The 24,823-nt window shown below is 39.0% G+C and overlaps 1 protein-coding gene across 1 annotated transcript; it reads right to left on the minus strand.

The window, feature by feature from the left end:
- Positions 1-24,823, minus strand: OTOL1 (otolin 1). Its single transcript, XM_067529847.1, has 6 exons — positions 24,334-24,823; positions 21,563-22,183; positions 6,170-6,541; positions 4,219-4,308; positions 2,592-2,663; positions 1-899 (listed from the first exon to the last, which is right to left on the minus strand). Exons 1-6 carry the CDS (start codon positions 24,821-24,823, stop codon positions 1-3), a joined length of 2,544 nt encoding a protein of 847 aa, XP_067385948.1.

Consider the following 24,823-nt stretch of genomic DNA (forward strand, 5'->3'; position numbering starts at 1 on the left):
TTATGTTAGGGTCTCAAAAATATCATCCGGATACAAAAGAAACCCTGAAAATATGCTGTCATCTTCAGCACTGACATAGATCCCATTCCAATCCCGTGCAACCTCCAGCCAAACCTGATCCCCTGCATTTAATTTAAGAATGATCAGGAAAGATGCCTGGTCTATCTCTTGACCATAAAGTGTTTCACGGGTTTTGACTATCTTCTTGTTTTGTGCCATGATGCTGATTCGAGCAGGCCGCCCTCTGATCGTCATGTGGTAAGCAAAGACATACGCTCCAGGAATGCTGCAGTTGAACTTGCCTGTAGACGGATTATAATCTTCCTGGTCATTGTACAAAATCTTGTCAAATTTAATGGGGACATTAGGTGGAGGGAAAGACTTTGACAAGCCAGCACTGAAAGCTGATCTTCGGGCTTTTGAACTATCACCCTTGGAGCCTTTGATACCTCTGGAGCCTTTCTTTCCACTAGCTCCTCGTGCCCCTTTACTACCAGGATTTCCCTTTGGCCCAAGAGGTCCCATCTCACCAGCTGGTCCCGGGTCCCCCTTGTCACCCTTACTGCCTGGTTCACCCTTTTCTCCCTGTTGTCCATTCATACCAGGAACACCATCAACTCCAATGTCTCCTTTGCTGCCTTTTTCTCCTTTTATTCCATCTTCTCCTTTTTCTCCCCTCTCTCCTCGCTCCCCTGTCTCCCCACAATTTCCCTTTTCTCCCATGTCTCCCTTTTCCCCTTTGTCTCCATTTTCCCCATCCAACCCCTGTAAGCCCAGTTCTCCCTTGTCTCCCTTCTCTCCTTTGGTCCCATTCTCACAAGTGTCCCCCTTCCCTCCCTTTTGTCCCTTCATTCCAGGAAGGCCAGAGTTTCCTTTATCTCCTTTAACTCCAGTTTCACCTAAAAAAAAAGACAGAAATACAGAATCACAAGAAAGAATAAATACCCCAAACCAGGCAACTTTACTAGCCTTGGGCTGGTCACTGTGATCGGAAGTGTTAGCAGGAGCAGATGTAAATGGCAGATGTTTGGGGTTGGAAAGTAAGTCACTGTATGTTCCATTCTCAGTGTTTTCTTTCTGTTTTCCTCTGGAATGGGATGGGTGAGTGGAGGAACTAACTTGCACGGTGAATAAGGGAGCAGTGGATTTGGGGAAAAGGAGTTATCATGGGCTGAGTGGAGTTGGTGGGAACAAGTGCAACTGAGGCAAGAGGTGGAAGAGAGAAGAGGGAGGAGCCAGTGGTTAAGGAGGCTTAGAAAGATTAGTAAGCAAGAGAAAATAGGAATAAAAGCTGAGGGCAGAGAGAGAGGCTGGGAATGTAGAGAAGACCAGAAAGAATACAACACAGGGAATGTGGGGAGGAAGCCGGCTTGATGAAAAAGAGAGAAGTGATGACATGAAAAACAGTGCCATAGTGTATGATAGGAAAGAGAAAGTGGCATCAAAGAAGGGGGAAAAAAGGCAGAAATAGTATGTCAGTTTTTAAAATGTATTTACCATAAAATTGAGGGGTGACATACAAGTGAAAATCCACAGTATTAAAAGTAATTGATAAAAGACCTGTATTCTATACAGGGTGAGACTCTCCAGTGCCATCTATCTGCTGGTGTGATCTGACCTTACAGCCATTTTAGTCAAAAGAAGATTGCCCCAGTGTGAGGGTCATCCTCTGGTGGCATAGAGCCAACGTAGGAACTCTACATCACACACTCACTGGGTTATCAAAGCAGCATGGAAAAAAGGTTGTGGCTGCAGGAAAGCAGGGGGCCAGGACACTATGCTGATCCTTGGATTGCACACCCAGGCTCCTCCAACACGCACAAGGGGGCTGGCCTGCACAGAGCAGCAGCAGCAGGACCAGGGGAGCAGAGTTTTAAACCACATTTGTGCACACGAAAACCCGTGTGCATTCTGTGTCATTAAGCTGCACCAGAGGATCTGATCTGTCTCTGATGGGATTTTCTCACTACCTAAATATGGCTAAAAGCATCACTGCTAGGTGTGAATTTTATCTCTGACTTATAACGTTACTTTTCACTGAAGAATAATTTTTCTTGCCTTCAGAATGCACCAGCTTGCAACAAATCCCACCTCCAATACATTTTCCAAAGGAAACATGCTCCCCTTCAGGAACACTCTCTCTCTGTCTCACACACACACTGTCTCTGTCTCTTCCTCCCCTCCTCCCCAAAATTATTTATTAGTTTAGTTGGTTGCGCAAAGATATTGCCTGGGTGGTTTGCATCTGTCAGTTGGGGCTCTGTTTCTATCATACATTAGGACAGGCTATAGTTTATAGTATCTACACACTTAAAATGAAATGACTAAAACTGCACCATTAGTAGACAGGTAGGTAGACAGATAAACAACACAATTCATATGCAAATGGTGATCTAAATACTGAAGTCCACATTCACTTCTTACTCACACACAGCTCCCACTGACTGTTTTTCCCATTTTTCCTGAATGTGGACTGAATAATAACTAAGTAGTGAATTCCAGATTGGAAAAAACAGATTAAATATTAGAAAACCAGATTAAAGAGGAAGATAGGTCACTGTTCCTGAGTACTCTAATATAGCCTTACATACCTTGTTCACCAGGTTTGCCTGGATACCCTGGAATTCCATTCGTTCCTTGGTCACCATGTTCCCCTTTATCTCCTAAGACATTATAAACATTAATATGCTGCTATAGATATTATTGGTGGCACAACAGTCTTTATGCAGCATGGCGCTTACATCATTTATGTGTGTGTGTCTCTCTCTCCTTTAGTAAAAATGAATTTAAAGAATGACAGTCCTAAGAAAGTTCCTTGAGAACCCTTAATTGAAAACTCCAAAACAGCAGCACACATCAAGCTACCCACCGTGTAGAATTTCCGTAGTTATCCAGTGCATCTTAATGCCTAAGAAATAAATATACTGTATGCAATCAGTAATGTCTGATAGGGAGGGCATTTACTGTCATTTAATGGCCCGAGGGAGAAGCTGATAGCCACCAGAATCAGTACTTTCATTTTAGTTGGACAGCCCAAGCAAGCTTTAGCCAAAAGAGGCCATCGCAGCAGAGGACATCGATTGAATGACACTCGGATGTCATGCTTTATTTTTTTCCTGAAAAAAATGTCAGGTTCATTCAGTACTTACTGAAAATAGAAATTAACTGCACTGGCTTCAGCAAAGCATAATGCTGCGCAAGCAGCCCCTCATAAATCTGTCAATACAATCCAGTCCTTGTGCATTATTCCGGTACTCTAAACCCTCTGGCCAGAAACAGGCAACTGAGCTGAGTTGTGTCCAGTGTGTGGTAGTTTAGTGACATGCAAAATGAGAATTCTGAGATGACCATCAAACCCATTTTCACTTAAGATCTGAACACAGGTTTCCAAGGCAAATGATTAATAGAAACAATAATCACACAGACAAACTACTTGATCAGAGGATGACTTAGAAGGGGATGCACAACCTGACAGTGCATATGGTTATTGCCAGTATTCCAAATGGGACCATGCTTGACTTTTTCCTCACTTTTGTATTGCACACAACTCTCTACGTTTGTTTCATCTACAGCAGCAGTCCCTGGGACAAGTGATTACCAAGTGCAGGTGCTAAGTGTTTTCACTGTTGCCAACAGAGAAGCATCTCTCTGAATAACATTTAGTTTAGTGGACCAACTTTTTAAGCAATTTTTTAAATATCTTTTCTCTACGAGCAAGACAACTTCTGGACCATATTTAGAGTAATACATGATAGTAGAGTAACCACTGAGGGCCTGATCCAAAAATATTGAAGTGAATGGGATTCTTTGCAGGAAGTTATGGTTAATAAACTAAATTCTACTCTCTTGATGGGTGCAGTCAAATTGGTTTGAGATATTTGACTTTGAAAAGCTGCTTGTATGCCTGTCTTTAGCTTTCATGAAGATCTTCATTACACATGGGCCTGATCCAAAGCCCACTGAAGTAAAGAGAAAGACTCCTATTGATTTTAATGGGTTTTGGATAAGGCTTTTGTGAATGCCCATTTTTATGTTGTCTAAATACACTGTTATAAGCTATTGGTATTACATGCCATAGGAATTACAAGGTATTAATTTGTACCAATTGTTTCAATTGCTTTGGAAAATAATTTCTCCTACAATTGTGCTTTATTGGACTGAAATATACATGAGCAAATATCACATGGGCTTTTGAAATGCGCAACTACTATTCCTCACCCTTGTCTCCTTTGAAGCCCTTTGGACCTTGAAGTCCAGGAATTCCCGGTAGGCCCTGAGAACCAGTATCTCCCATCTCTCCTTTAGGACCTGGAACATGAGCATTTGAAAATTCATTAGGCAATTGAATTCTATCTTCTTCGTGACTGAAAAGAATGAACTTTATAAAGTGACCTATGACTAGTAGGTAAGTAATAAGCTACAAGTCACATGGAGTGCCACATGATGATGGGTGCTTTACGAAAACAGAAGCCTTCCAGAAGGGAAGAACTGGTTATTTTTCTTTGCAACATGTGAGTAATACAAAAGAAGCAGAGCAGGGCTCAGGACTGAGTCCTATTGTCTTCACAGATGAACAACACTGTAATTGCTCAAAGCAAATTAGGGGGTTTAGCTATACAGCTGGCACTGAAATAATGTGGCTAAATGCTCTAGTCTGTTATGAAGATCCCAACCTATATTTCATGATATATCTATTGACTGGTCCATGGACCTTTGTCTTTCACCTAGAGTACAAATCCACATGCCATCCTTGAGACCTTGATTTTTGAGTTTGGAGATATTACTTAGCCTGAAGAAGTCGAAAAGCAACCTACTGAAGCCCAAACACATCGATCACATCAGAATTCGTGTGTCCAATATTTAAATGCATCTGAAAACATCCTATACCTAATTAATTCCCCCACCTGGCTTTCTTTTTTTTAATATGTAAATACAAGTATGATCATTGGGCAGATCAAAGCCACACTTCTTGAGAAATGTCAGAAAGACAAGCAAGCAAGATACTCAGTGGTTTAATTCACAGTAAGCTTTAAAAACTAGGGATAGCTGATGCATATCTCACCCTATGCATTGTCACACTACAAGCAACTTGACGTGAGCTCTTCTTCCATCAGTGCTCAGAAGATATATACATGGAACTCCTTCTATAGCTAACACAATGTCCCTGAGTCAGTCCCTTATTAACAATGGGAGACTTGAATACAGTATATTTAAAAAGCTGTAGGTGTGATTCTACCACCCTTACTCAGATGAAAAGTATCTTTCTTCAAAAGTAGTGCCATTAACATAACTGAATACTTGCAGATTAAGGTACTGCTCAATATAAGGGTGTTAGAATCGGGCCTTTTCTGGGTATGTATTTTAATAATAAAAAGCAGGAAAATAAGAAAAATTAAAATTGGGGGGAAGGTTAAAGCTTTTTGGGATGATCCGTCCTTCTCCAAAAGGCCACTCTTTCTCTTTTCAAATCTCAGCTATAACTCCAGTATAAAGCAATAAAGGGGATGTGAGCTAGAACCTTTGTCTTAGTGCACCTTGGGCCTTTCCGTGTTGTCTGTCTGTTATAGATTGTAAGCTAGCCTCTGTGCAGGGACCATGTTTATTTCTGTGGGTTGTCTGATGCCAGCTGCTCTATTAATACTCAGTTAAAAAATAATAGAACATAATAATCATCCTCTTCTCTCTGTAACAACATCATATATGAAATGTAATATCATATATAGCACAGATTTCTGAGATTTCTACAATACAAGGGGAGAGAGAGGCAGAGAAAGTATTCTCCAGAAGTTTGTGTGTTACAGTAACTCTGATTCTCCTTAATTTGAGTGTAAACCTGAGACCTTATAAGTCCTCTACATGCAGAACACTGATTTCAAACTGGAGTTCCACATGTGAGGGGCTAGCAGATCTGGGCCCTCAGTTAGCATTGTTTTATTGTAGAACTTAAGAATAATTAGATTTTTTATCTGATATTATATGTAACATAAATGTTTTATGCTCAATCCTCAGCTGGTGTAAATCATCATAGCATGAGGAACTGGCCTGCAAGATCATTTATTCAAGACTTAATTAAAACTGGAGAATCAATGCCACTTTCTTCTTAGTGCACATGCTACAGCTGCCCCTGCTGCTTGAGAAATGAATAATGATAATAATTGCTTTTCCCTACCTGGCAGTCCATGCTCTCCTGGTTCACCTTTCTGACCTGACACAGGGGTACAGCAATCACAGCAATTAAAGAAGAAATCAGCTGTGTCAAGAGTAAAGTTTTCAAAAGGAAACAGAGTGGTGGCCGTTCTGAAGGCTGGGTTCAGCGTGGATAACTCCACCGGCATTTCGCTTGTTTCCGATATTTCTGTGAATGGGCTTTCTTCAGTGGGTGGCACAATGGATGTGTCAAAGCCATCAGTGACCTCCACCTCTGGAGACTTTATCTTAGTAAACTTTGCAGGCAGGGTAGCTTTCGCCTCTGTGTGCCCGGCAGCAGCAATAAGTATAATGAGTGTGGCGCTGTGCCAAGGTAAATGCCACATTTTTGTCACTGTAAGAAAAGATTAATGCAATAATAAAGCATTGCAGCAGGCTTCTGGTATTAGCAATTTCTCTGTAAGGTTCATTTGTTTTGCATTCATTATTGCTTTCCTGTACTTTTCATTGTTAACCTTTTTTATTTTTAAATCCAGGAGAAACAGCTAGACATGTAAACAGCAAAGAGTAAAAGAGCAAAAGTTAAATTTTTGTCAGTTAGGCGGGTTTCTTCTTAACTAAAAACAGCTCATGGCCCTGATCCTGTCAGTTGATCTAAGTGGAGAGGCCTGTGTCTGTACAGAGCCCTGCTGATGTCAGTGGTTCCTCATGCAGCCACAGGGTTCATGTACATGGGCCAATTTGTCAGATTGGCATTAAGTGACGTGGAAAGTAAAAGAAGTTAAGAATTCCTGCTTTGCAACCCTGCATGTTATAATGAGTCGATACACTTCTGTTGTAGAGACACAAACAGACAGTACTGCAAGATGCCCAGCTCTGGGAAATAGTTTGTTCCTGCAATCTCAGAGGTTTCAAGTGGGACACACTGGGAGGATGTAGGCTTTGTCCTAATACAAGAATTATCTTTGTAGCACAGCAAGAAAACATAAATGCCACAAACAAAGTTAAAGGGGAAAATCTTTGATTCCTTTTAGACACTTTCTATGCCATCTGTAAATTGAAAATAAAGTTTATTAAAAGTTTTTACATCTCATTATTCTTCTGCTTAGTAACATAACTGAAGCAATTAGCCCACAGTGAAATAGTAGTAATTTGAAACTAGCAAAATCAATCCTTTCTGCTTTAAACCTAGAGTGGTCACACTCATTCTGTTTCGAAAGATTTCACGAGGGTGAGATTTTCTATATTTAAAATAGGGAATATTGTCTGTGCTAGCATGTGCCAGTAGCAACTTCACCCCAGATGTCAAGTAGCATAAAGCTGGTGTAATGCAGTACAGAAAGAGGGTCACTAAGAGTGACCACGGCATTACAGTGTTGCCAACTCTGCCGATATTTGGTGTCTCATAGAATCCCAGTTCCTGGAATCAAGAGATGACATGAGAATTCCAGCTTTTTAAGTCGGTTTTCTAGCCCTCATCATTATGGAGAAAAGCCTGAAAATGGAATGCCTTGTCCCAGCATTTGCTGGATGCAGGAAGAAGTTGGTACTAGTGATTTCAGGGCAAGAAGCTGAAGCCTCTCAGATGTTTCATCACAGCTGGAGGTAGCTGGGCCCCAGCTCCCTGGAAAGGAAAGAGAGAGATGCTGGCAAGCAGTAGCTAGGGAGCTGCAAGAGGAGAGGAGGAATTATATGCAGAAGCACAGGTAGATCTGAAATTGTGCCTTCCCCACTGCAATGCTGAATCTCCTAGATAAATAAATACATTTTACTTTTTTAACGCTAATGGCAGATGTTTTTTGTTTCTAATAAGTTTACTAAAGTCATTGCATTCATGGGGCCTGTTGTATCTCTGCAGGTTGCAGGATAAAACTGTCACCTTCAGATAACCGAGATGGGAATGGCAAATGGAGAAGGAAGCAGACACTGGATAACTCTGCTTTTGTGTTATCTGAGCAATTAGGACCAATTCTCTTCTCAGTTACACTAGAGCTGCCCAATGTGGGTTATATGAATATACATGAGAGCAGAAATTGCCCCTTGACTTTTATCTGTAGAAAATAAATCCACATATTTACAAAGGCGTCATGGGTACTCCCTTACTACACACATCAAATCTGATCCTGCAAAACAAATCATATGAGTAGTTCCACTGATTTCACTTGGGATTGTTCCAGTTGAATTCATTGGGATTTTAATGGGACTATTCTTGTCATTGGGAGTTGCAAGATCTAACCCAAAAACCCCTTCCCAAGTGGGGAGGAACAATAGGCTTGAGCCCCAACTCTCTCTGCAGCTTTTCCCCGACCTAATAACACCACAATATTTCTTATGAAGCTTGTGAAACACCTGGTGTGAGGGATGGATGATCAAGACCATTCAGGGTGGCTCCAAGAATACAGGAAAGCCAGATTTTGACGTGCCTGATGTACTGAAATGATCAGAGATAATTCAGTAATAACTTCAGAATCAAGCACGATTACCCACTTTGAAAGGCTTTATTCTAAAGTAATAAATAGAAACAGAATTACACCCTAAGTATTCCAAGTGTTCTGAAGTAAATGTTTCAAAGAAGGTAAGATTTTCCAGTTACATGCTCTACCTTGGTCTAAATTTTCATCTCAGTTTTTTTATCTTTCATAGAGCTAATTATTTAAGCAAAGAGGGGGAGCCTAAATGGGGGGGTTGCAAACATTTTCACAGTGTGAACCACATTTCAAAAGAGAGATGATCTTGTGGACTTCCTCTTTCCTTCCTGTCAATGACTGTGTTGGCCACCTCACATCCAATTGGTTAATATGAAGACTATATCCCCCCTCGCTAACTAACTTTATAACATTGCAGTGGTAACTACAGCAGTTCGATACATTGAAAACTAACACTAGGAAAGCATTTATGTATTTTTGCTGTCCTTGGTATTATAAAGGAGTCTGTCTACAGAAAATTTTGATGAAAATGAAAACAAAATTCATTTTCATCTAAACTTTCCATGGAAAATTATAATTTTCAGCAGATATTTGAAAACTGAATACTTCAGCTGAAAACCAAAATATTTCAATCTGAAAATGCAGTGTGGTAATTTATGGGCATTGTAATTCAGGTGTTTCATGCTCCTATTCTCTTCTATAGGCTGGGCTCCCTGGTAAGACTATAATGACCATGATTCATCACAATGTCCTCTTCTGCATCATGGAAGTACCTGTCCACAGTGCATCATGAGACTTGTCGTTCGGTCAGAGTCTGGCCCACACAGAACAGTGGAGACATGAGGTAACCAAACTACATCTGCCATAAAGCACAGCAGCAGCAGCTCCACATTTTGGTTTTCATATGGTCTCTTTTCTTTTCAGGTGTTTGGTTTTTGACAAAAAAAAAAATCCACAGAAAACAGACATTTAATCAAAAACCCAATTTTCCATCAAAAAATTGTTTTGACAGAACATTTTCAACCAGCCTTACTGCCTATGTTGAAAGACTGTCTTTCCCTTCTATTTGCTCTGTTTTTTTAGCTGCAAACCAGGAGAAGAGCCAGCATCATGTACACAGTTAGCTCCTCCCAGACCACCAGACACCCACCAACCACAGTTAGGGAGCTTCTGGCCTAAGTGACACAATTCATGCATAAATCCTAACCCAGTCACATTTTAATACTATATTAAGGGGAAGAAAGGGGAGAAGTGTGTAACTGAACCGCCCCAGGAGCAGCCAAGGAAGGAATAGTGAATCAGACTCTGTTCCTTCCTTGGTTCCCATTTGTTCCAGGAGGGAAGTAATCTGTTGATGGTTTAGGAGTGCTGGCTGGCTTGTTGGCAGTTGGGCATCAGAGCCAAAGCTCCACCCATTTCCCACTCTGCCTGCCCACCTGATCTGGTGAAGGAATAATGGACACACAGCACTCACTTATTCCTCTGTGCAAGTTTTACTCCACCTTACTTTCCTACGGTTGTCCAAAAAGAGAAAACTGACTATATAATGAAATACTCAGGGTGTTTATTTGGAGCAGTGAGTAAAATTTGTATCATCTGATCAGCTACATGTAGCCAAGTCAGGAATGCATACCTCAAGGGACAGTCACTGTTTGATGTGTGTGTATGATCTAATCTTACAAGCTCTACAATTCACACAACTTCAGTGCAACTTGGGGGTCCTCTTCACCTTAAAGAAGGCACCCTGCAGATTCCAGCCAACAGTTACTGTTTCAAAACTTGCTCTTGCCATCCCAGTGGAAATAACCTAGAACTACAGAGCATAAGTACCTCTGAGTGCCCATCTAATTACAATGTGACGGGTGGCTTTGAAGCCAAGAAGTTGATAATAATACATTTACCTCAAAGCAGCAGGTTCAGCACCAGCCAAGAACAGAACAGAGGGTGACTGTTTCTAAGATGTTAGCAATAGGTTAATGTAAGATGTGACTTCTTTTTTCAGGATATCCTTGCTACTTTATACTCCGAATAACTAAGAACAATCCATGGCTTTGTACAGGGCACTGTAACTTAGGCAATTAGCGAAGTAATGGCTTGTGTGGTTCATTAGAGCAGAACATCAGTTTAAACACTTGGCAGGATGCTTTGGAAAACCCATAACTTACAAATGCTAGAAACCAGCAACCAGAACAGAAGGACAGTAGCATTTACACTGTCAGGTTACTCCTGGGGACTAGAAAACAGAACAGTACAGTACTATCTGAATTGTCAATTCATTTCTGTGCACATCATAGGGACATAATAAATAAAAAATGCAAAATAATACCTGTAGGGTCTAGCTTCATCCCACAAAAGTGAAGAAATACCATGCCACTTGCTGACAGTCTGTCTCTTCGGCATTAATTTGGGAACACAAAGGCTACAACATGCATAAAGCATAAATTGTTTATTTTAATTTTTAATTCCCTGAGGTTTTTTCAAGTTAGACATTGGACTACTTTTAATGTAGTTGTTATAATGAGAAGAGCAAGAGCTCTTATAATGAAGATTAAAAACACCTAGCGTGAAATCTTGGCCCCCTGAAACCAATGGCAAAACTGCCATTGACTTCAGTGGGGCAGGTTTTCACCCCCTAAAGTGTCAGAAGGGATATAAATCTTCATGTTTCAGGGCAAAGCCAACTTCTAGTATTAGACATGAGGAAGAAACTTTAACTTGGGGCATTTTTTTCTATAATTGCCTAAAGCACAGTTTCCTGCGCCTTCCTCTGAAGTAGCTGGTTCTGTTCTGTCCACTGTCGGAGACAGGATACTGGGCTAGATGGACCATAGGTCTGATCCAGTATGGCAATTTCTACATTCCTATAAAATGTCAGTAGCAGTGGTGTTTTATTTTTATTTCTTATTTAAAAATCTGAATGGTATAAAATATATTTAATTCATGACCAAAATAGCTTAATTATGTTAAATTGCCAGATTTTAACCTAATAACTATCTTTAGAAAAAAAATTAATTTTTCAAATCAAAATCATTTGACAGTCATAAAGAGCTTCTGTAACTATTTCTAAAAACAGAGATACTGTACATTTAAGTGGCCAAATTCAAATTAATGGGTTTACATGATAATATAACAGAATAAAATGAATATAAAAAAAATAAATTGCCTAGATGCTCAGAGCTTGTGTATGTTTCAACTAGTGGTGTGTTTTAAAGTCTGAGTTTTACACCATTAAAAATAGGGCTGGTAATTAAACTGTTGAATCCTGTGTTATTGTGGACAATGGTGTTGCTAAACTAAAGACTGATGTCTGATCATACATTTTAATAAATGTGAAATGGTTCATTTTTAATTATACTAGATTTCTTTGCCAATTGCTCTAAAATAATTCACTCTACTATACTCACTTGAAGAAGTTTATATTTCATAATAGACTCAGAATGAGAGCAATTATCCCTCACTGTAATGATGTCGAGTTTAGCACGTCTATCCTTTACTGGGTCTAAATGTCCATGAAATGTTAACATATGTCCCACAGCTATACATTCGTAATGCAGCTGTGCTTTTGTTTTTGTCCCTTAATAACTGAAAACAGATATTCTAGTTCACAACAGAAGTTTATCCACAACCAAAAAACTTTAAATAATGGGCAGATGGCTGTGTTTCTTCTTTGTTTGAATAACAGTTCAAGCTTTTATCAAAGGGAGGCAGAGGGAAGTAGAACAGTCTCCTCACAATTATACATTCAATAAATACACTAGGATTTTTTTGAGGCAAATTATACTGATAGTACCTTTTAAACTCTACGATTTCATTGCAAAAGCCATACTGAAGATAAAACGAAGCAATGTTTGTTATCTCCTACCTTATGAATGTTCCCTTTATCAGGAATACCCGCCCAGGATGGCACATTGGAAAAGTTAATCTTATCCTCAATCAAGCAGTTATCTGTTTTATTTCTTTAATTACTTTTATTGTAACCAATGAGATGGGGCACTGCGCAAAGAGAAAGTGGGATTGGTGAATTCTCCTCAAAGTAACTGAAATGACACCGAAATTTGAGGAAATGCAAATATTGTCCGCAGGCTGGGACACTGCTCTTCACCTGGCCCTTTCTTGGCCACTCTCCAGGCATCTACTACCAGCCAGTCAAGCATAAAGGATTCTCCTTGCACTGCAGTGCTTTTTGATGATTTCAGAAGACGCTTACACATTCCTTTATGCTTCTACTGACAGATGGGAATTTATGGCATGCTATTCTCCACATCCCAGCGTCAGATGAGAAGGGCAGAAGGGAAGAAACACTTTGAGATTATCCATTATGAGCAGTGTGAGAGATGCACACTGCTCTTCACTCAAGTCTCAGGTGAAATCCTGGCTTCACTGAAGTCAATGCAAATTTTGTCATTCACTTCAGTGGAGCCAGGATTTCACCCCCAGGATTTAACAGTCACTGAGACTTTCTATTTAGGTATGTGTAGGGTTTTGCAAAGTAAAGAATGATTTTGTTTAGCTTAACTCCATCCCCTTTCAGTGTCTATGGGAAAGGTGAAGAAATAAATTGTAGGGTGTGTGGGTGGATGTAAGAAAGCCAGTGAGAATAAGCCAAAAATCTCACATTGCTGAATGTGTTGCTGAGCTTGGGCTAGTGAAATGTGTCAGACTGACAGCTCTAGGACATGTAGTACACACACAAAACAGGTTTCTTTCCTAGTGCTCCAATAGTGTGGTCAAAAATCCTGGAGCTTCTGAAGTCATGAAACCTGGGTTCTATTCCTGGCATTCCCCCAGACTTGTTGTATGACCTTGAGCATGTCACTTCACCTCAGTGTTCCTAGACAGTAATTATATTTAACCTATTTTGTAAAGGGCTCTGAGAGAGGAGAAGCACTCTGTAAATGCTAACCAAGTTAAGTGCTTTTGCCCTTAGCAGAGGGATCACCTTTAGGGGTGCAATGGTAGTTTAGTTTTCACACCTTGTCTCTTTCCTGTACGTATCCAAGCAAGAAATACATTTCCAACATCCAAGTTGTATAGCAGATCCATCGATAATTGTCACAAATTGGGCCTCTCACTATGTTGTAATACTTGGAACATTTCATTTACAGCAAAAGCCATTTAAATGTTAATATTTGCCAACTGTCACCATGTAGTAACTGCAGATATATCGTATTTTAAGTATATAGGGAAACTCTATATCTCAGCTATCAATGTATACTCCCATTAGCAAACAGCTACTACTATAAATGCAGTCACTTTAATACTTTTATGTTTGGTTTTGGATAGACTCCAAGTCCTGAAACCATTTGTTTTAGTGAAAACAGTACTATTCTCAGAAGGTTTTTTTGGAGGGGGAGTTATGAGTTGTTGTTGTTGTTTCTTTTGTTTTGTTTTGTTTTTGCCTTTAACCCACTGAGCTTTCTGACTTTCATTCTGATAGAAGAAATTTCATTTGTTTCTTGGTATATGCTATGTTTCATCAGAGTCAACATTTTACTGTGGAGCAGACTGGGAAAATATAATTTGTGTTTCTCTACCAGGATAAATTATTAGATGCTTTTGATCATATGAAAAATGTAATATATAGTATATTTGCTTTCAGTTCCTTCTTGTTCCCTCCTTAGTTTCCACAATACTTATATTCATACCTATTTCCACTTTCTCGCTACAAGACATTTTCATCTCTTTTTAGCAAACTCCACGATTCTAGAAGAATCATTTTCCTGCTTAAGACTCTTTAATGATTTTCTCCAATAACACTTTGGCTGCTGATGACTAAGAATAGCAATTACAATAGCAATACATGTTATTGATTTAGGACCAAATCCCTCTACTGCAATAGGAGCAAGATTGAATGTCAAGTCAAACTGTGACATATATATACAATATTTGACTATAAAATAATAAAAATATGTATTTTTGGTCATGTCAGAACTTACATTTTTCCATCAATTTTCAGGGCTTGGTCCTGCTCCCATTGTAGTAACTGAACATCTTGTCATTTGGTAGATTTGGGTCACCAATCTTTATAGAAAAAATTTGTTTTGAATTGGTTTAAAGATGTTTAATTACTTTTTGTTCTTCCAGCTCCGAACACAAAACTGCCTTTATGAAGAGTAGTTTCCCTTTCCCTTAAAACAAGGTCCACTTTGGTGCTCTCATTGTTTTAAATTTTGGCAATTGCATAGTTCACCAATCTTGTTTGTTCATTTTTAAAAGGAAGCTAGGGGTCGTGACTCATTGACATCATAGAGTACTGTGCCTTTAAATAAAAGCAGGACTGAATTACAGCAATGGAGGGTTTAATGTGACTAGGCAAGGAGACAACGATGTTGGAAATGAACTGAGGCAACAAGAATTTTTAGTTTCTTAGCAAGGCTTTTCAACTAAAAAGTCAGACTGATATGAGATGTCATTAACAGCCAGGATCCCAAAAGTTATTGCTTTTCTCATGATGTTTAGTTCACATGTGATTCACTATCTTCCATAAAGACACATCTGAAGTTCCTATTACTTTAAATGCTAATTTTCATATTTTATTTGAGTGTTCTCACTTTCCCTCATTGCCAAAGCCAAGATCAGCTACTGATCAGGCACCTGTTCTGAAAATAAAATGGTGGCAGTGAGGAAAACCTCACCAGCATACATCAAATACAGGGCATGGAACATATGATAATTGCCCTGTTCTGTTCATTCCCTCTGAAGCATTTGGTGCTGGCCACAATCAGAAGACAGGATACAGGGCTAGATGGACCACTGATCTGACCAGTATGGCATACTTATGTTCTTAAATGTTCTTTATTTTACTCTTTCCACCAACTGATGCCCTTCCCCATTGCTTCTAGCAAAGAAAATTAAGCAGCCAAAGCCACACACTCTTTAATAATCAATTCTATTACACTTACTCACGCTGAGCAATACCAATCACTGAGCCAGATTGACCCTTCCCATATTAAAAATTGTGGGAGAAGATTTTTTTTTACAAGTAGATTTTCATTTGAATTCCCTAGTGAAAATTACTCCACATTGTATCATCAGGCAGATCCCATGGGATCCATGCAGAAACCCTCTTCCCCTGCGTCTTCCCCCACTGTCCACCCCACAAACTTCCTGGCTGCATAGTTCTATTGGAGTCACATTACTAGGGCATAGTTGCTCCTGGGGCTCCTCAATGGGGCCATAGCCTTGAGATGTATTACCATAACCAGGTAAGATCTGCAGGACTGGCATGGATGGGATGGGATGTTCTGCCTTCCCTTCAAGCCTGTGTGGTGTATTGAAAACTGTGTTAAAACTACAAGCTATCACTCAGTTTGTAAGCAGTGTCCTGGTCTTGCTGGCAGGCTAGGGAGCTCTGTAGAGAAGTGTGCAATCTGGGTCTTGTACAGTCAGTCTGCAAAGAGCCAGCCTAGAGTAAGGCCAGTTGAGCTATGGAAGTTGAGTTAGGGAGCAGCCTGCTTTGTCTCTCTGTGGTGGTAGTGATGGTGTTTTTTCTTGTGGGTTAGGGTTCGAGATTCTAAGAAATAAATTAGTGTCATGTTGCAACCTTCCAAAAACGTGTATTTGATGTTTTATCTAACTTCTCTGTGTGCGTGCTATGAACATAACAGCCAGCACCTTCAAGCCCCCACTCCACAGGGATACGTCTCCATCAGGTCTAGGTGGTATAGATGGTTCTGTGAAAGTGGCTGAGACCCACAACAGTGTGGAATGAGGTGACCTGCAACCTGGTCCACTGGTACTTCCTTGGAATAAAGAACTACTCAGTATCTGTGTGTGTAGCAGGTTGTTATGTCTAGATTTTTATCTACAGCAATAACTTTTTGGATTTTTGTCCAAAGAGCGTAACAGGTTAATTGAGGGTACGTCAACACAGCAAAGAAAAACCCGCGGATGGCCTTTGCCAGCCAACTCGGCTCATGGCATTCAGGCTATGGGGCTGTTTCATTGCTGTGTAGACTTCTGGGCTTGGGCTGGAGCCCTGTCTCTAGGACTCTGTGGGGATCTTCATCCTGGTGAAAATAAAACCAGAAATAAAGATCATGTAATGATTCAGAATTTACTGTATTACAGTACCTTCAAAATTCAGTTTGGTCATTGGACAAGAAAAAATGAGTTTGCTTCAGACCTTCTTAAAGTTACCAATCAATTTTCCTTTGATATAAACTGTTGGAACTGTAATCTTCCTCAATCTATTTGTAATTTAAACATTGCCCTTTCTCTCCCCAACATGCACATTCTATGACTTTCAGCAAGAAAAAAAGCTCAGCAATGAAGCCACATTATTAAACATACTAAGACACATTGATTCATCAGTTTTTCAGAATACCCTGTTGATGTCAAAGAGGAGTTTTGCTGTGAAATCCACTATAGCCCACTCTTAGTCCACGCACCCCAACAATATCGCAGAATAGTAAGCACTAAGAGCGACGCTAAAAGTTAAAGCTTAATAAGCTGAAATAGGACTAAAATCCTCAGCTCAGCAAGGTCAGTTCATTTTTAATAATACTGGTTTGTGTATCCATTAATTGGACCCAATTCTGCATATTTCACATTGAAATTCAAAATACTTGTGTCTTCAGCAGCTAAAACCCTGAAGAGGCAAAGGAAGCATATATGTGAACTGCAGACAAGCTGCATCATTTCACAATAGATTAGGGATGAAGGGATATATTCAGTTCCCAGTTATACTGATGTAAATACAGAGAGACCCTGCTTAAGTGCTTTTGAGAGCAACTGATTTACACCAAAATTTGGTCCAAATCTACAACATTTTGCAGTCTTTACATTCTACTTTTTTTGCTAAGTTTTTAGACTCTTGTTCTACTTATGGACAGTAGTGAACAGGAAGAGAATTGACAACTTACTGTGGGCCCGATCATGCCAACTCCCACACACCTCCTGAGAGTTGTTGAGCACTCTAACTCCCATGGAAGCCAACAAGCAGGAAGGTCTTAGCCCCTGACAGAATGAGAAACAATGACACCTGGAAAGTCTGTAATTTCTTTTTAATGTGTTGTACGTTTATACATTTTTTAATTGCACTGTATTATATTCCTCTATATGGAAGGACCAAAAATAACTGGGAAACCAATAAAATGAGGCTGTTTTGCAAAGTACTTCTCATTAACCACACTGATAAATTTGCTGGATTAAGGAAGAAAATTACTTGTGTTAAAAGACGACCATTCTATAACTGGAAGTCAAATGAAATATGATAATAGATACAAAAAATAGAATGTTGGTACAAACAAGGTAATTTGCACTTGTAATTGTGTGCATTAATTTAATCAACTCTATTACAATTATGAGTATTTGGGTCAAAACATTTAATTGTTTCTTGAATGCTACCAAAGTTACTCCACATTTTAAATGTCTTGGAAAAGGCTAGATTCAGCCGATGATTCATTTCTTTCTTCTTCCTTTTTTTTTTTTTTTAAACTACTTAGTTCAAATAACCTGACAGTGTCAGTGTCTAAAGAGAGGCAAGAATTATAACAGTTTCCATTGTTTAACAACTCAGCATTGTAACATGTTGAGTCATGTGACAGCAAGCCCTTTCAGGGCCTTTTACATGTTATTATGAAGGAGCTGTGCAGCAAAATGATCACAAGAAGTCACTTGGTCTAATGCAGGCTGAGAAGTCATGGGGGTACACTTTTAAAAATGTGCTCCAGTTGAACTCTATTCTGTGAATTATCATGGACCAGATCTTGCAATCCTAGTTCTTGCAAAGAGTCCCACTAATATCGATGGCCCAGATCAACCACCACCACCTGGCTTTTGAATGGGCCCCAATTCTCTCTGTGTGGTCAGAGCATGCCTACCAGATCGGACCCAAAAGGCAAGATATCTTCCCCTGGTTTGAGGCTCATGCTGGGGCTTACGTGTGAGATAGGCATCTGGGCCTAGAGTGAGGTATTGTGTGCATGCCTAGAGGCAGAAACGTAGGTGCCTCGGGAACTTTTACCACAAAAACATAGGCACCAAGTGACTTCAGGCACAAACAGGATTATGCAGCAGCTGAGCGTGGGTTTTGCGGATGTTAGCAGTGCCTAACTCCAGGGTTTAGGCACCCAAATTCCTTTGTGGATGTGGGCCAATGGGACAGCTCATATGAGCAGAAGACAGCAGCATCAGACTGGAGAACTTGTCACATCTGTTCAGTCAGGAGCTACATATCAGGAAACAGCTATCATATTGGTTGTAATAAAATCCTACCTTGGTTTCAATTTCTAATCATAATCCATCAGAAGCTAAATAACTTTTTCAACAGTGCAACTTTTTTTAATCAAGATTATTACCATTTACAATGCTGCCTGTGTATTCACCAAAGCTACTCTTTCCTGGCTTCCAGTGTAATGCCATATTTGTGGCATGTTAAGGTTAGAGTATTATCTTTGCTAGAAAGACAGCTTCAATCTCTTGTTGGTATTTGCTTAAATGACTTGAATACTATCCATGAGGGAAATTGAAAGGCTATTACTTGGTTCTGTGACAATATCAGGTGGGTAGGTAAATGGAAGATTTGATCAGTGAGTCGACTGCACGTTACCACCAGCAACTGATAAGACGCACAACTCAGAATTTGTCTTTTTTTTCACATTAAGCAGTAATTACTGAATTTTAGGCACAGTGTGGAGAGCCCATAGGCAGAGCATGTAAATTAATGTTTAACTACAGTTATATCATTTTAATTATTAATATAATTCTAGAATTCGCATTTAACTGATATAAATGAGGCATGTAGGCCATGAAATCCCTTAAAGTATATGCCACCGACATTGCTAGTATCATGCATTTTCACCGGCATAAACTGAGATTTGCCAAGATGACTAGGAGATATAGGCACACAATTCCCATTTAAAAGAGTAGGAATTGTGTGGTTAAATCGCCTATTCCTCTTTGAAAAATCTCAGCCTATACCTCTGTTTAATCACAAATATACCAATAAGGCCCTTTGAGAAAGAATCTGAGACTATAGCCAAACTACAAACAAATAACTTTTTCTTATTTTGTCTAGTATGAAAAGAAACGTTTCTCCTTTTTAGCTAGTACATTGTTGTGCGGCTCAATAAGAACCCAAGGCAGAATAAAATAATTCAGACTATTTTTTATTTGCACAGCCAAGTAAAGATCATTAATGTACATAAGGTTATGCCTAAGTAATATTAAGGGTCACTCTGCATTCCTTCCAGCCCTTCAGTATTTAGTGCATCACAAAAGCAGGATCAGGTTCAAAATTTGAGACAGACCAATAAAAGCAAGGAAACACAAACCTAAAGGCAAAATCAGCTCTTTGTGAGCTCTTATACACAAGCTGTCCACCCTTTTGATTATCAGACCAGAAACACCCCTAGCAATTCCCAATTCTCCCCCACCCTCAGCAGGTAGATTTTTTAAGGGACATTTGGGGATGGTTGAACTTGGATATGGGTTCTGGATGCTCTTTCTCCTAATGATGTTAGGAGATTCATGGGGGTTACTGGTGTCTTTAGGCCTGAGAGGAAGGGACAGGATGTAAGTTGCTGCTTGAAGCAGGGACCTCACTATCAGGGCTATTCACAGCAGTAACCACTATGCTCAGGAGATGTTTGCAAGATCAGACCTGTGATGGCATTTTTTTAAACATATTTGAACAGTTGGACTATATTTGGTATTAATATCAATTTAGCGGGCAGATCAATAAAGGAGCTACAGAAGGTTCCTTACAAGTGACTTCACTTCTACTTGTTACCTAAATGTAAAAAACAAAATTGGAAAATTTCATTTACAGACACAAAGACCAATAGACAAAAAAATCTAGCACAAAAAATAGAAAAAAGGTGAATAACTGAACGTCATAGAAAATAGGCCAGGATTTTTGTTGAAACAAATTAAACAAAATGGATGCTAAATGGACAAATGTCAAGAAACAATTACATCCAGAATGATAAAAAATTGAAAGGAAAATAGGGAATCAGATTAAATAAACAAAAACAGAACAAAACAAAGGTAATGAAGGTAGAGCTGGGTGATTAATTGTTTTCTGCAGAAAATTTTGAAATATTTTCATTTTTTTCAAAATTTCTCACAAAAAAAATTAACAATTTCAGTTTTCACAAATTGAAACATTTTCTGTTTTTTCTGCACCCCTTTTTGTCCTTTTCCAGAGGCATTGTCACACAAATGTTTCTGTTTTACATTGAAAAACTAAAACATTTTGACAGAAATGAAAATTTTCAGATAAAATGTTTGATTAAGAAATATACTCATGTGGATCAGCTCTCATTGCACCCTTTCTCCCACTGTTGTCCATATAATATGTCATCTTTTAAGAGCCTGATCCTAGATTCTGTGATTGTAACCATCTTGGGGCAGGGACCGGTGCTCTTAAATTTCTCTAAAATGCAGAGGACACATTTTGATGCTATATAAATTCACAACAGTGATAATAATGCCCTTCCTTGAGTTACACAGAAGAAATTACTCCCATTCATAGATTCCATAAACAGAATTAGAAGTTAAATGAAATAGAGTGAAATATTACCAACAAGAGCAATTTGTCTTCGTGATCAGAGTTGACACTGTCAGTAATCTGTGGTTTATAATCACAGTGTTTGTGCCTGATCTTGCAGAGTGCTGGATGTCCCCAGTTCCTATGTTTACATACTACAGGAACCACATCTACAATATTTCATCTGATTTTGAAATTTTCTAGTCAGGAAATAACAAAAAACCTGAAAATACAGAATCAGTGGTTTCATCAGCTATCAAGCCATTTTGAGATGAGTTCAAAACCTGCAGCCAAATTTTATCATCTTCATTAAGATGAATAAATATAGATCCAGAAACCTGACACACTTTATATGCAGCTTGTTTGACAAGTCTTACACTGGACATTTGTAGAATTATTTTACCATTGTGGAAAAGTGCACCCCTCAGCGATTTGCTGGAAACACTTACATGGTAACTGAAAGAATAGATGCCTCCTGTGCTGGCTACAAACACACCTGACTCAACATTATATGCTTCATTTTCATTAAGGAAAACTTTATCAAATCTCACTGGAGACCCTGGTGATGGGAAACTATTTCTTTTTTGAAGACCAACGGAGAAAGCTGTGATGTCACTTTCTTTGCAGTCTCCCTTCTCTCCTTTTTCTCCTTTACGTCCTGGAAATCCAGATAGCCCATGTTTTCCAGGAGGACCCATTTTTCCATAAATTCCAGGATCTCCTTTAAGACCTGGAGCCCCCCGGACTCCTGGTGGCCCCACATATCCCTTAGACCCCCTCTTACCTGTTTGTCCTCTTTTTCCTCCATACCCCTTTTCTCCAGGACTCCCACTTGGTCCAATATCACCTTTTGGACCTGATTTTCCACACTCCCCTTTGTCTCCCTTGAGTCCTTGAGGACCACTAGAACCAATGCTTCCAGCATCACCTTTATCACCTTTATTGCTGCTTGGACAAGAAGAAGATGACCCACCTTGTTCTTCTTTCTGACCAAGCGGGTCTGGTTTACCTAGATCACCTTTGGGTCCTTGATTACCCTTTTCTCCCTTTAGTCCTTGTTGTTCAGTTTCTCCCAAGGGCCCTTGTACTCCTTTCTTCCCAGTAAACCCTAGCTTACCTACAAAGAAAACAGCTGTATTTCAGATATTATCATCCTACATATGCTCTTTGTCAAGTGTGAAATGTCCCAAACAAACATACAGTAACACTCAGTTCCATATCTGAATGTTCATTTGACATTTCATTTTATAACATTCATTCTATACTGTGTGTGATTATAGAAAGCTAAACTGTAAGTTTCCTATGTGAAAAATACCCATTGGATATTTTTTACAATAGGCAAATTATTTAAAAGAATGAAAGTCTTATCACCTAATGTTATTTGTCATTTGTACATTACCCCACCTTTAAAAAAAAAATTTAAAAAAATCCTAAATCAAGAACATAATTTAAAATACATATGTGTATATGTTTTAAAGGTTCTGAAGATGAATTTTAAATGATGTAATTTAGAGATGGGTCAAAGTTCAAATCTGGATCCAAATTTCCCCAAAGTTTAAGGGTGCTGGATCCAGAAGTATGTCTGATATGTAATATAGCATACTCTAAAATGAAATATAGCATTTAGGGGTGGTCAACATGCCATCTCAAAAGAACACATAATAGTGGTGCTACTTGAACAGCTACACAATTAAAGATGGTCAACAATTCCATTCTGAACTCCAGTTTGCTGGCTTTAATGACCTATGTAGGATTTCAATCAAGGCTAAGGGGCCTGATCCTGTAGAGGCTTACACACATTAGTAACTTTAAACATTACCTACTCTTGGGATGACACATATGAGTAAGTGTTTGTAAATTTATAGGGCCTGATCCTGCATGTATAGGCTCCGCCTTGATTTTTCGTTTTAATACAACATTAGAAAAATTCAGTTCAGCCCTTTATAGTTTTAGGGCTGCATTTGGGACCTGCAGGTCAAAGGATCAGGGAGAAAACGGGAAGATATGATTGTGTGTGTCTGTGTGGTTTTACAAATTTCTGTCTGATTTTTTTTGCAAAAGGACCCAGTGCATAGGGTGGACGCTTACAATAAGCTGAAATAAATTTATTAAATACATAATAAAATATAAATTAGTGGTTACAAATTGTTTTAGTATTTTATATCTTCGCAGCTCCTTGCACTTTCAATCCAAGTTTTGCGAGCCCATAGTCAATAGGAAGAACTTTGGTATATTGTGGTGACAAAAAAAGTTAAATTAAACAAAATTTTTTTAGACACATTTTTTATTTAGAAAAGACATTCGTGCTCATGTGGGAATAATCTTTTTTTTTTTAAATATGCAAAATGCCAGGGTTTCTTGTTGGCTGCAATAAGGACAAGTTCTCTCATTTTTAATTATCAGTCATTTCTATTTATGCTATCGTAATTTGTATATTAAGGGGAGACTAGAACCAGTACAAAAATTGCCGTGATAAAAAAAAAATGCCCAGCTATTATCCTGAATTGTGCCTAAAATTTTCTAAATTTGCTTGATGTTGCTTAGTTGCTCCTAAATGTGGATTTATTACATGTGTTAAAGTGTAATGCCTAGAAAGGTCCAAAAGCTACTGTTTAATAACTCTAAATGCTTGTTTACATGAAAGACTATAAGCGCTTCATGGTAGTCATTTCAATCTATTGAATCAATTGCTCTTGTCTCAAAGAGTCCCTAAATGCATATTTAAAATATCAGTAAAGTGTGTTTATTTACACTCCAGACAGCAATGATTCCAAATGAGCCATTATGGCTCATCATGCTGAATCTCATATACTTCTAGAAAGGTTTTCACTTTTCTTAGCTACCATGAACAATGCTAAATGTGCTATAAACTAACACACACACACACAATGTGTGATCAGTAACACCATGAGTTGTGACATAAAAAAGCCAGAACAGTCAGGTTGGTGTTCTCTCTTCAGCTTGTCCCAAGGTGTCTATTGCAAGAAAGACAAGAATATCAACTTAGCACACAACACAGTGTGTGACATGTGATACAATGGCTGGGCACAATAGGACAAGGTGGGCTTTGTTTTGTTTACATTCTGTAGTTTCATGTATGTTCATAGACAGTGTATAAGCAATGTGTCCAATTTAGAATTGCACATAGAATCCAGATTTGTGGTTGCTCAGCATGATAAGGATGCATCTGCTTTTAACTAGGAAATACATTAACTGAGCTCATTTGAAAAAAGTAGCTGACAAAAGGCAGTAAGTGATAAAAATTACCTGGATCCCCTTTTTTATCCTGTTCTCCCTTTTGTCCTTCAGGTCCAGTACTGTCACAGAAGCACTGTTTTTCTGCTGTACTACTGTTTTCCTTTGGTGTATTAATGGAGAAAGAAGCAAAGTGATCATCAAATGCAATGCTTTCGTTAGCATGAAGTAATGGGATTAAGATGGTATTGTTTTTCTCCTCTCCTCTAGGATCATCTGTTACTGAAAAAGTGTTTGTGGTGGAAAATACTTCTGAAATGACTGGTTGTTTAGGGCCAATAGAAGTGGGCTTCAGCTCTTGAAGGTTAATGTTATTTTCCAGGCCACCTGCCTCATTGTTAAAGAGAGAGGTTGCTGGGGATGTTACGGCACTCTGGGAACTTACTTGAGTTCCACCATCTGTGACTGGATCAGTTTCATTTGTCCCCAGGCCTAGACCAGGAGGAACAGTAAATGCTTGTTTCGGATCTTCAGTTTCAGCAGCACCATTGAGGGAATCCAT

Source organism: Emydura macquarii, unplaced genomic scaffold, assembly GCF_026122565.2.
Source record: "Emydura macquarii macquarii isolate MOO-44397 ecotype Brisbane River unplaced genomic scaffold, CSIRO-AGI_Emac_v2 contig_337, whole genome shotgun sequence".
In the NCBI taxonomy this organism is placed as follows: domain Eukaryota; kingdom Metazoa; phylum Chordata; order Testudines; family Chelidae; genus Emydura; species Emydura macquarii.

Coding starts and splice junctions, on each gene's coding strand:
- OTOL1 (XM_067529847.1), bottom strand. CDS start 24,823: ATGGATTCCCTCAATGGTGCTGCTGAAACTGAAGATCCGAAACAAGCA. Junction 4,309..6,169: donor AGGAGAGCATGGACTGCCAG/GTAGGGAAAAGC, acceptor CTCATGTTCCAG/GTCCTAAAGGAGAGATGGGA. Junction 900..2,591: donor AGGCAAACCTGGTGAACAAG/GTATGTAAGGCT, acceptor CTTTTTTTTTAG/GTGAAACTGGAGTTAAAGGA.